At 38.4% G+C, this 13609-nt stretch overlaps 1 protein-coding gene across 1 annotated transcript in view; it reads right to left on the bottom strand.

The window, feature by feature from the left end:
* Positions 1-633: 633 nt before the first annotated feature.
* Positions 634-13609, bottom strand: part of LOC5570125 — a 72374-nt gene continuing 59398 nt past the window's right edge. Inside the window, exons 3-4 of the mRNA XM_021839186.1 lie at positions 1024-1312; positions 634-959 (exon numbers count right to left, since the gene is read on the bottom strand). Coding sequence (XP_021694878.1) covers positions 818-959; positions 1024-1312 — 431 coding nt within the window. The 3' untranslated portion in view covers positions 634-817. The remainder of the gene's footprint in view (positions 960-1023; positions 1313-13609) is intronic.

Here is a 13609-nt window from a genome sequence, read left to right on the forward strand (position 1 = left end):
TTGATCAGTTTTTAGGACATTTCTTAAATATTTCATCCAAAAATGTAAATGTTGTGAGTTTTATATTTTTAAAACAAGTACTGCCACCCATAGCTCATGACTATATACTGTATTTTGTTTTCTGAAAGATTTAAGCATGTTTACAAAAATGTTTTATGTGAATTTTTAATTTAGCTGATATGGGGTAACATTGATCATCCATGTAAACAATGTTGGGTAATATTGAAAATGTCGTTACTTACATAAATCATGGCCCCTGAAGTCGAATATGATGTCCAAACGCTTACATCTCATCTACTTTTTGAGTTATTTTAAAATTGAAAACACCTCGAACAGCGGAATACGCCTAGAGGTAGGCAATTTCCTAAGGGAATTCTACATTCTTAACAGTAATTCGGTAATGCTGCCTAATTGAACATACTTATAAAAGTTTTGACAGCGGAAACGTTTTTGGCGATGCCATTTATAGTGAGAACCGCATTTTCCTTGCTCATATCGCTTACAGAAATTATGTGAGACATGAATCTTCGGTAGTGTCATCCTGAACCATTGAAATCATTGCTTCGCAAACTTGACAAATTTACGCTAGAGCACTACGTGACGGTAGGGCTGGTAGTCAATACGAATTTCATCCCTTTTTAGGCTATTCAAGAAGTTTCTATTTCAACCATTTCTTCAGTCGTACATTAAAAAATCGTTTGCGCTGTAATAATGTGATAAAATTGCCGAAAGCTTACTTTAGGTACCTCTAATACCTATTCCAATTCACGAAGTTCACTTACGAAGGGACATTAGTTCAATGTAGGGTTCCTTCTACTTATGCTGCAGGGGCCTCCTGCCCTGGTTCCGGCTCGTCTTCTTCTTTGATTCTTCTGGCCAAGCTGGCAATAACTAAGCCAGAGGCAATGTCGAATCCGTCCTGATCGAGGATGGTAATCTCCCACGGGTACTTGTTGTCTCTGGTGTGAAAAGAAAGTAAAGTTGAGGAATTTGGTTGCTAAAATTTAACATCCCATCACTTACACAATCTTAGCGTGAACGCGTTTGTTCAGCAATGTCCGATTCAGTTCAACCACCGCCGGAACGTGGAAGGACTTCGCCGGCTGCAAGTTGGATAACTTGCACAGCACCGCCTGGTACGGAAGATAGCTGAATCGTTCGTCCCACTCGTGGACTTCCTCCAGGCGAACCATCTCAGAGTTGCCGTAATCCACGTAGAACACCATAACGTTACGGTCGTCGTAGAATCGGACAACTTCCGCCCGGTACCACCGTTTATCTATGTACTTGGCGAACACCCGTTGGGCTATTTCTGCAAAAATGGATCGAGTGTAAGATGAAATGAATCACACCTCACAAAAGGCTCTGAGGGCATATCCCGAAAGCCGCAAATCCTGCCTGTATCGATGTTCTCCGATTGAGCCGATTGAAATTTCATGGCGAGCAATGGCGCGTAAACCAAAGCTCTTTAGCAAGGACACAAGGTGGTAATACCTGTGCCCCATCCCTGGAAGACAGGCGCATGGAGTGACATTAAATTTCTCAGCAACGACACTCCATTTTAAGTCATCTTGTTATTTTCAGCAATTTTAAGCCGTTTTATACCATTTTAAGCCATTCTCAGTTATTTTAAGCAATTTAAAGCTATTTTAAGCCGTTTTTATCCGTTTCAAGCAAATGGCTTAAAACATGTTCAGTAATTTTAAGTGATTTTAAGCCATTTAAAGCCATATTGAGTAATTTTAAGACGCTTTAAGCCAGTGTTTCCCAAACTTTTTTGACTTTCGCCCCCTTGAGACCAATATTTTTTGGAATCGCCCCCCTGATATCAAATTTAAACATTTCAGCATTTTTTTTATATGGGCTTATCTGCATTCATCGATTTCTCTTCAACTTTGCTTTTTTGTGTTATTGCAGAAAACTAATTCTCTTTTCGTAGAATATGTTTGTGCTGTAGAATGAAGAATCACTATATCTTGCTTCATTACCAAGAAATATTACAGATTTATCTAATTTAATGAAGTTATTAATGAAAGAGAGGATCGATGAAGGGAAATCGCTCATGTCAGTTAGTCTCTATTGAAGTAACAGTGTCGATTTATATTACACGTTAAACTTGTGTTGAAGTATGGATAAATATCTGAACATAAGTATACCGAAAATTGATCAAATTTTAAAGGGTGTAGCAGTCAATCTTAATGCTTCAATAAAAATACCCCAAAAAGTGTGTCTTCTACTTGTATATCCATAAAAGAGTCATGCAACATCTATCATATGCATCAATTGTTTTTGTAACAACGAATGTATTATCCTGGCTAATGTGCGATCATTAAAAAAGATTCAGCTCACGTTCTGATTTTTCTTTCTTTTTTTTAATGTTTCTTAAGTTGTTGAAATAAATATACGAAATTGTGGGTACATTTTCGACTGTTCTGAAAATAGTCTAATATAGATTTTTAATTAAAAAAAATATCAGTAAATCCAGACCTCAGTCAACAACTTCAACTTTGATCCAATTTTATGTCGTTCTGGCTTATTTTTAATTGGGTGATTTACTGGGTAATTTTATCATTGAAATCCAAAGTCGCATAAATTTATTTATAAAATGATTTGTACTATAAATACTGATTAGTATGCGTGTCAACAAAATATTAAAATGAGTAGTTTCACAAATGCGTGAGAAATAATAGAAACTTAAGGTGTCTTATTCTAAAGACCTCTAACTAATTTCAAACATCACCAAAAGTTCTCACATATTTTTTGCTTTCAAAATGCATTCAATATTATTTTTTGGCAGAAACCGTTCACATCTCAATGACAATCGTCAAATTTGTCTATCATAATTCAAAAACGAGCGTATTTAGAGGAAAAGAACCGATGAAATAGTTAAGTGATAAATAAATTCTTCCTCGGATGTATATGCTATCATTAAAATATGTTTGTCTCTTTCAATGTTTGAATCTATTCTTGTTTTTTATTTGATCCCACTTTCGCCCCCTTCCTAGCGTTTTCGCCCCCCAAATTCAGTTTTACAAATTTTCGCCCCCCTGGACCTGAAAATCGCCCCCAGGGGGGCGAATTCGCCCACTTTGGAAATCACTGCTTTAAGCCATTTTATGTTGTTTTAAACCATTAAACACAAGACTAGTTATTTATAATGTCTGCTACGTTTGCTTTCATTGAATTTCACTAAAAATGCCGATTATAAGCCAGATTTATGTTTGGTCAGTTGGTTTAAACTTGCAGTTTAAGCTCTTTTAGGAAATTAGTTAGCCTTTTGACGTAGGACTACGTCTTTGTTTTCTATATTGGGGTGCACTTTAAAAGTACGGAAAATGAGGCATGTAACGAAATTAGGGGAGATTTTGAACGTTAATAACTCAGTTGTTTATGAACCAATTATTACGATTTTAATATCATTCGATCAGATATGTATCTACGCATCGTAAGTAATATATCCGATAAGTGAATTTTGTTGTTAAACTATTGAAAATTTGATAAATGTTGACCCCTTTTTTATCCAACCAATCACGTACGAGCATTTTTCGACGGTATCGCGTCCCACTATAAAAGCAAACGGGTCCCTGCTTCTTCCCTCGGAAGGGACGAATGACCTTCGGGTTAAAGTCCCTCTCAAACAACAACAACAACAACTTCTTCCCTCAGTCTTCTTTTTGCGGTCGGACTGTGAACACGATCGGGCGAGTCATTCTCGCTTTGCTTTTGCACCCGCGTCACAGTCCAATTTGTGTCATCGGAAGAGGAAGACGCAAAATTGATTTGCGGCGGCGATGACGATGGTTTGGGCGCTTCTCCGAGCGGCGAACTACTGCCGCTCGGAGAAGCGTCCAAGCCATCGTCATCGCCGCCGCAAATTTATCCGTGCTCCCAGATTTCGACTCGTGATCGGTGGTCAAGAAGCAAGCCCGTTAGAAACCAGAAGCCCTCAGAGTTGCTGATCCGAGGAGATGCTGCTAATCGAGCGTCGGACTGGTGAAATCGCTCAAGATTTCAAGAGTGAGCATCGTTTCCGAATTTCGACTTGTTGCAGGAAATCCACAACCCGTTGCTGTTGTGCGCCATCCACGTCACGAACCTTTCAGCTGGTTCGTCGTTTGACCATGACAATCAACTGATAACATCCCGTAGTGCTATTTATCTGTGACCGTATCGAGGCTAAGAAAGCCATCGGCCCTTATCAGGGCCATCAAATTTGTGGAAAAGAGTTGAAGGAATAATATTTCCGACCTTATTACATCTTATAATCCTCAATCAATCTCGCAGCTTCGTACAAAATTTAATTTGTCATGAATAATTGATGGCATGACAATTTGAGACTATTCGTGGACACTGCTTCAGTGTCGTCGGGGTGAGTGTTCAACATTTCACAACGATTGTAAACTATAGTAGAATTTCCGACAGTGTCTTTGATTTGCCATATTTTATGAGAACACTTCGATTACGAAAATGATCACATGTTACAAAATTGCGACATGTTTAGAATGCTTTTAAAAAGAAATTCCCATTTAACAATTTTCATAATTTTGGCACCCATGGATCAGAAATTTACCTTCATATTGAAGAAAACAATTGATTATTATCATTTTCCGCAATTATCAAGTAATTCTAAGTCCAACTCATTATTGGCACATATGCATTTCCCAGATTGGTCGATTAGAAAGAGAAGAGCACGAAAGGGAGGAGCATTATCTGCTAATCAAAGGGTATATAGCATGCTTCCTTCGTTGGATTCGGCTTCATTCCGTTTCGACTTCCAAGCTGGCAAGAGCTCCTCCGATCCTGTGCAGCGACGTCCTTCAAGCTAGCGATCCAGCGTCTGGTGATCGGTGGTCAAGAAGCGAGCTCGTTAGGAGCCAAATACCAGAAGCCTTCAGAGTTGCTGATCCGAAGAGAAAAGAGCAGCGAATCGAGCGTTGGACTTATGAAATCGCTCAAGATTTCAAGAGTGAGCATCGGTTTCCATATTTAGAATGGTTTTCAAGAGAAATTCTGATTGAACAATTTTCATCATTTTGGCACGCATTAATCAGAAATTCACCTTCATACTAAAGAAAACTATTGATTATCAATAGCGAACTAGAGAATATTTTGTAAATGTCAAGCATTCCAACTATTCATGTTTGATCAATTTCTCACGCATTATCATATTCCGCAATTTTCAAGTAATTCTAAGCCCAACACATTATTGGCACATACCCATTTTCCAGATTGGTCGGCTAGAAGAGAAGAGCACGAATAAAAGGAGCATCATCTGCTAATCTAAGGGTTTAAAGCATGCTTCCTTCGCCGAATTCGGTTTCATTCCATTTTCACTTTCGAGCTGGTAAGAGCTCCTCCGAACCTGCTTAGCGAAGAGCACCTCGTAGCCAGAAGCCTGCTGAGCTGTTGATCAGCATCTGGTTTATGAGATTTCGGCTCGTGATAAACTCATCTGTGGTGCAGTCAAGAATCAAGCCCGTTAGGCATCATTACTACTATTATTAGACAAATCGAGGGTCCAGCTTGTGGTATCGCTCAAGAGTTCAAACTTAAGCTACGTTTTCAGATTTCGACTTCAGCCGTGTGATCTAATACCTGTTGCTGATGTGTGCCATCCACACCATGAAACATTCAACTGGTTCGTCTTATAAGCAGAGAACTTATACAAATTTCTACACATGCGTTGGGGATTCTTCGTTTAACCATGGCAATCAACTGATAACAGCCTGTAGTGCGATTCATCTATGACAGCATCCGAGCTAACAAAGCCTTTGGCTCTTTTCAGGGCCACCAAATGTGTGTAAGAGAGTTAACAGAGTAATATTTCCGACTTTATTTACCACATTGCCAAGCAATGAATAATATTTCTCTCAAACCATAAGATCAACAAAGCGATGACTGAAGCTTTCATTATGATTCTACCATATATTTCATAGGAGGTTACTAATATAATTTCAAAATGATCATACAACCTGCAGTGAAATTTCACATTTTCATAGATAAATATGACGAATTCATCGGATGAAGATATTGTATATTTAGGACATGATTAAACGTACACTTGGCTGCAAATCGTTATATGCATAAATATTTACGAAAACACTGAAAACAGTATGAAGTCAAAACGAGCAACAAGAACGACATCAAATTCAGTTAAATTAACCATCGTGGTCCTACGTCACCAGTTCATACAACCCCATAGGGATGTACCCTTATAGTTTTTAGAGTGTTTACATCTTTTGTCTCGCACATCTTTTAAAGAAAGCGTCTAGCTTGTGTTTATCACGGAGTTGCAGGTGTTTAATACAAATAAGAATGATGTGTTCAGAGGTGTTTAGTTGATCGCATATTTCACAGTATCTCTCGTCTTTGATCCGCATGATACTCAACCAGTATTGTGAGAAATCATGCCCTGAGATCAATCCGTTTAGCGTTCTTACTTCCGAGTTGGAGAGAGGCAGGTTTCGATACCAGGGTTTATCGTTGATGCCAGTTTGATATTGGAAGAATTTTCGTCCTTTTCCAAGTTCCTGAGTGTGGTTAACGTACCAAATTCGCGCATCATCCATTATTGCAATTTTGCATCTGTTTACAGCATCATGAGGAAATATTTTGTTTCAGGCTTTGTTGGAGAGCAGTAGGCCATGAAAAAGAACGGAGAAAAAAATTTTCATTACTTGTCAAACCGCGTTTTAGATTAGTGCAATAAAGCGAAAACCTCCAAATTAGAAACCGTTTAAATTGTAATTTCATTCTCCATTGCGGAGATTTCCCGAAGAAAAAGGAAGAAGTGTTCCGTCGGATAGTTTCCGATCATTTACAGGTGAGCGAAACTGTCAAAGCGATTCCGTGCCAGCCTCTGTGAAGAAGCAAGAAGAGCTCCCGAGAAGACGTTCCCGTCGCATTTGGTCCTTCTCCGTTTCTTAGGTGAGCCCGTCCCTGTCGGTGAATCCGAGCGAGCGAATCCTGAAACATTTGGTCCTTCGAGCCGGATTAGAGCCTTGGAACTCGTCGACGAGCTGGAGGAAGAGGAACTGCGTGTCTCCCTAGAGCAGGATCGGATTGAAGCGGAGCAGCGACTTGAAGCTCTCAAGATCCAGAAAGATTTCGAGCTCAAGAGGGAGCAGAAAAAGGCCGAATTCATCAGGAAGAAGCGTGAACGTGCAATCCAGATTAGTGAGTTGCGTTCGGGTTCTGGTGCATCGAATTGCGGCTCAACGCAACGTGTTCAAGCATGGTTGAACGAAAACGAGAATACTGCCAATGATGATGTTGATAACGGCGCCACTGGAAATGCGCCGCGCGGTGCAGCTGCTACCGGTACCGCCGTGAATGAGGCATTGTGTCATGCTCTCAAGGCTCTCCATAGCCGGAATGTCAGAGATCTACCGCAGTTTTCCGGATACATAATGGACTGGCCGATATTCGAAAATGAGTTCAAGACATCTACCGCCGAGTACAAGCTGACGAACAGGGAGAACCTCAGACGATTGAACAACGCATTGCAGGGAAAAGCTCGCAAAACTGTGGAGTGTCTGCTGTCTGCCCATAAAAATATCGATCTGATTATGCGAATGCTGAAATCAAATTTCGGACGCACTGAGTGGGTCGTAGCTAATAGACTGGAGCTACTACGTAACCTGGATTATGTTAAGGATGGAAACATCGAATCTTTCCGTTATTTCTACAATGCTGTCATCGGAACAGCGGTGGCGCTTAAAAATGTAAATGCAGAAGCGTACCTGATGAATCCTGAACTGATTTCCTAACTTGCCGAGAAGCTGCCTGTTTTCAGTAAGCAAATGTGGGTGCGTCACAAAGCGTTTCTATTGAAGCAGGATCTGATCGTCGGATTCCAGGAGTTTTCGTGGTGGTTGGAGGATGAGATGGAAAACCAACTGGCAAGCATGAATCCCGTCTTCTCAAACCGAAAGGAGCGCAAGGATGTATCGTTCATCAGACCAAGGCCACCCGTTCTAAACGTGAATGCGCGAGCAGCTCAAGTGCAAAGGAAATGCCCTCTATGCAGTTCAACGATCACCGAAGTCTAGCCAAGTGTGAACAGTTCACCAAACTGTCGGTAAATCAACGACGTTCTGCTGCAAGATCCTATTTTTTTTATTTAGTTGGTGTTACAACAATTGATTTGATAAAACCTCGTTAACGATGTTACGCCAATTTACTCGGTCCATGGCTGTGTCTCTCCAACTTCGATTTTGGCCCACGTTCACCAGATCTTGTTGCACCTGATCAAGCCACCTCGCTCGCTGTGTTCCTTGCCTTCTTGTGCCAACCGGATTCGACGCGAACACCATCTTTGCAGGATTGTTGTCCGGTAGTCTTGCAACATGCCCTGCCCAGCGCACCCTTCCGGCTTTCGCAACCTTCTGGATACTGGGTTCGCCGTAGAGCCTAGCGAGCTCGTGGTTCATTCTCCGCCGCCACACACCGTTTTCCTGTACTCTGCCAAAGATCGTCCTAAGCACCCTTCGTTCGAACACTCCAAGTGCTTGCAGGTCCTCTTCCAGCATGGTCCATGCTTCATGTCCATAGAGGACCACCGGTCTTATAAGCGTTTTGTACATGGTACATTTGGTGCGAGGGTGAATCTTTCTCGACCGCAGCTTCTTCTGGAGCCCATAGTAGGCGCGACTTCCACTATCCTTCCAAGATCCTGCAAAGTTTATTACATATGCTTAAGGCAGGATCATTCTCGTCGTGAATGTCGATCCGATAAAACCTGTTCGGTATGCGACAAGAATCATCACGATCTGGTACATTCGGATGAAGAGTACAAGAAGCCAGTTAACACGTTTGAGAAGAAGCAAGCTGAGGACCTTTGTCATGTCAACGGACGAAACGAAAGAACGCTGCTACGTGTTGGTAAGGTTCGAATTCGCAGTCAAGGCAGAGTACAGGACGTGTTCGCTCTGTTCGGCGAAGGATCATCCACCTCCATGATCGACTCGAATTTGGCTGAAAAATTGGATCTACGTGGTCCAGTATCCCCTGTAACATACCGTTGGACAAATGGAATTACACACAACGATTCAGAGTCGATGATGCTATCATTCCAAATTGCTGGACCAAGCGATCAAGCCAAATGGTACGAAATGGACAATGTAAGAACTATCAAAAATTTGAATCTACCAAGTGTGGACTTCGACATCGCAAAGATAATGAGTTTGTATCCACTTCTTGGTGAGGAAAAATTGTCCGTTTTGCAAAATGCTTCTCCAAAAATGCTAATTGGATCAAACAACGCTGGTTTGATCGTTCCTTTGAAAACTGTGCAGTATTCAGTGCGAGGATTACAACTAACGCGCTGCCATCTCGGTTGGACAATCCATAGAGAAATTGAACCCGGGACAGTGCAAGTTGCTGAACAGTTTCACGTTTTCCTCTGTGATAACAATTAAGATTTGGAGTTGACTGAATTGATCAAACAACAGTATAAAGTCGAAGATTGTGGAATCAGACAAGGTCCAACGATGTCCGAAGAAGATGAGAGAGCTTTGGACATCATGAATCGCACGTTGAAACGACCGTTTCGAGGTTGGCCAGGTGTATCGTTACAACAACTTTTCGTTTTCCGACAGCAAGCCGCAAGCGCTCCGCCGGCTAACCATCATGGAGAGAAAAATGGATGAAGACCCGAAGTTTGCCGAACAGTATTGCCAGAAGATTAAAGATTATATCGAAAAAGGCTACGCGAGGAAGCTGAGACCAGAGGAGTTGAACGAGACGTCTAACACCTGGTTATCGTGGTTTTGCCTAATGGTGGAGAATGACTACGAATGAATACCGGTGATGCATCACTTTGACTTCCTATGAATTTGATCAATTCATCTACTAATATTGAATACATTACTCAACACCTTCCCCTTTTAGGAGAATGATGTTATATCATTCTATGACCAAGTACTTTTTGTCTTAAATTTTTATTAGTCGATTTTTGTGTACAATTTGGTTTGTAAGTATATTTTCTATAGTAACATTTGGGTCTATAATATTTTTAACAATGTATGGTCCTGGATATAAAGCATCTAATTTTTTTTCTATTTTCGAGTGTCAATCCTACTTTATCTCCTACTATTATTTCAATCGGTTTTACACTTTTTTTCTATTTTGTATCGTTTGCAATTTTGTTTGTTCCAAATAGTCTTTAGCTCTGTTGTAAACAATTTTTAATCTGTGTTGAAATTCTTGATTGTAATCATCTACGTTATAAATTGGATTTATTTTTGTTGAAAATAGTTCCTTATTATTTTTTTCTGATCTGCCAAATACTAATTCAAAAGGTGTATAATTTGTTGAGAAATTTGGCGTTGTATTATAAGAGAAACAATAATAATTTGTCCATTCATCTCAATCATTTCTGTGTTCATTGGAAAAGATTCTTAAATATTCGTTTAAACATGTATGATTCCTTTCCAGTGAGCCAATTGTTTGGGGATGATATGCTGTTGAGGTGATATGATTAATTTAAAAAAATTTGTTTATTTTTGTAAATAATTCGTTTTTATATTCTGTCCCTAAATCTGTTCTTATTGCCTTTATTGTAATTCCAAATGTTCAACTATTGCTTTTGCGATTGCATGTGCTTCTTTATTTGGTGTTGGAATAATGACTATGTATTTACTAAGATCACATTGTATTGTGACTGCGTATCTATTGTTGTTTATTGTTTTGACAAATGGTCCAACGGTATCTATACTTATAATTTCAAATGGTTTAAGTGGTGTAGTTGTTTTAACAAATTTTTCACAAGTTTTTTGCTGGTTTTTATTCATTTTACACGCGTTACATTTTCTTACGAACTCTGCGATTGTTCGTTTCATTTGCTTCCATTCATATTCTTTCCTAAGTTTTTTATATAATTTGTTCTGTCCTATATGACCTCCGGTTGGTGTGTTATGGTTTTTCTCGAGAATCTCGGAAATCATATGGGAATCAATAATTATTTTTGGTCGTTCAAATAGTACGATGTTTAGTTTTTTGAGTATTTCGCTTGCAAGTTTCTTCAATATATCGACGTCTAATAATTCCATAAACGTTGTGTTAACATCAAGACCTATTTTGTGCATGCTTTTATTTTCAGCAGCTATTTCAATATCTCGAACCATGTACTCTAATGCGACAGGTTCTTGGAGACAAATTCTGTACTCTCCTACTAATAGAAGAGACTTCTTGTAGTTTTTATTCATAATATATACTACACATTGTACGAATTTCTTGTTTCTTTTTATAACTTCGATTTCAAGCTTTGGAATACCTCTAACCTCCTCATTTGACAACGAGTCATACATCTTGAGTTGATCAGGCTGCAAGGTGACTGTTGTCTTGTTCTTTGACCATGCTTCTAGTTAAAACGAACATGGATTTTAAATCATCGAAATTCAACTTTATTCGTGATAAAGCATCAGCGACTATGTTTTCTTTTCCTGCCATATATTCAATTGTAAAATCGAATTCTTCAAGATCCAATCGGATTCTGGTTAGTTTAGAAGTTGGATTTTTCATTCCAAACAAATAAACTAATGGTCTGTGGTCTGTACAAATTTTGAATTTACGTCCATATAAATATGATTTAAAGTAATTTATAGACCATTGTATAGCAGCTAATTCTTTTTCAATTACAGCTTTGTTCTCTTCACCTTTTGTAAAAGTTCTACTAGCTATAGGTAGATCTTTTCCATTGTGGTTTTGAACTGCACCACATGCGAAGGATGAAGCATCAGTGGTTAAAGTAAAATCTTTCGAAAAGTCGGTAAATTGTAAAATTTGAGGTGAAAGTAGTTTTTTCTTCAAATTTTCAAATGACTCCTGACATTCTGATATCCATAAAAAATTTACATCTTTTCGTAACAATTTATTTAACGGTCGTGCTATTAAAGCAAAATTTTGAATGAATTTCCTATAATAGTTACCAAACGCGACGAATCTTCTAAACTTCATCAGCATTTTGTGGTGCTGGATATTTTTCGATGATCATCAGGTGTTATACCTTTGTCTGAAATTTTGTGACCTAAATATGTGACTTCACTTTTGAAAAAAAAAACACATTTTTCAGGATTTAATTTTAAATTGTACATTCTTAAACGTTCGAAGACATTTTCTAGATTTCTAAGATGATGATTTTCTGAACAGCCTATCACAATAATATCATCTACGTAAATAAATGCACATTCCGGTGATAGTCCAGCCATTGCGATAGTCATCATCCTTTGAAAACTATTAGGAGAAATATTTAGTCCAAAGGGTAATCTTGTATATTGATAATGACCATCGCTAGTGGAAAAAGCAGTATACTTTTTTGAATTATTTTCCAAAGGTATCTGGTGAAATCTAGACATTAAATCTAATGCAGTAAAATAGCGTGCTCTACCCAGTTGATCAAGGATGGTTTCAATCCTTGGCAGTGGAAATTTATCGGGTAAGATTTTTCTGTTCAATTGACGAAAATCTATAACTAGACGCCATTTTTTACCAGAGTCAGATTTCTTTGGTACTAATAATATGGGTGAGTTAAAATGCGAAACAGATGGTTCAATGATACCATCATCGAGCATTTTCTTAACTTGGCTATTTATTTCAGTTTGTTGGGAATGAATCTGTTTGTAGTTAGGAATGTAAACGGAGGTATTGTCAATTAATTCAATTGATTGTTCGTAAAAATTATTTGCTGTTAGCCTACCCGAGCAGAGTTGAATAACAAAATAATAACAAGTCTTGTTACCTGGTTATCATCGTTTGATAACTGATTTTGTTATCACCTTGGCTGAATTAACAGCCAACATAACAAAAATGAGAACTCAAATTTGTTCGTCGAATAACAAAGCAATAGCAAATTGTGTTATCACTGAGTTCAAGTTGATAACTCAATTCGCATCATCAAATATTTTTGAATTTTATGGTCTTAAATCAAAGAAAAAAATTGAGAGATGAGTGTTTTGGAATAAACTTACGCTTCAAATAATTTTACAAAACTATATATGACGAAAAGTCAACTTTGTTTAACCCCTCTACCGGCAGCTTCATTTTTTACCTCAAAATAGATAATCAAATCGTTATAACTTTTTTGTTTTTCAATATTTTTGCACCATTTTTTCACAAGTTCACAAACAACTCTTCTTGTTTAGGAATCCGTGTCGATATTAATCATTGGTGATCTGGTTTTAAAGATATTTCGATGTTCCTTGGGGGACCGAAATTTTACATATAAAATGTCTTTGGCGGCCATTTTCTTTTTGATCAATTTATCAAAAAAATAAAATGTGGGCTATATTATGCCAGGTAATAAGGAGCTACTCTGAAAAAATCATACAAATCAATCAAGAATTCTTGGAGATATCTGAAAATTACGATATGATGTTTTTTGAAGTTTTTAAGATCTTTATTTGGCCAGCGTGGTTCCAGAAACCTAAATGCTCATTACTTAAAGACGGGTGCACCAAATTGCTTCATTTTTTCACAACATACTCTCATTAATGTATTGTTCCGAAAAGTGAATATCCGAATACGATTAAAATTCTGTAGCCTAAGAAATCAACGATGGTTTCTGGTTACAGGTCGGTCCCCCAAGGAATTTTGGAATATCTTCAAAACC

The sequence above is a fragment of the Aedes aegypti genome, chromosome 1 (assembly GCF_002204515.2).
Source record: "Aedes aegypti strain LVP_AGWG chromosome 1, AaegL5.0 Primary Assembly, whole genome shotgun sequence".
Classification (NCBI taxonomy): domain Eukaryota; kingdom Metazoa; phylum Arthropoda; class Insecta; order Diptera; family Culicidae; genus Aedes; species Aedes aegypti.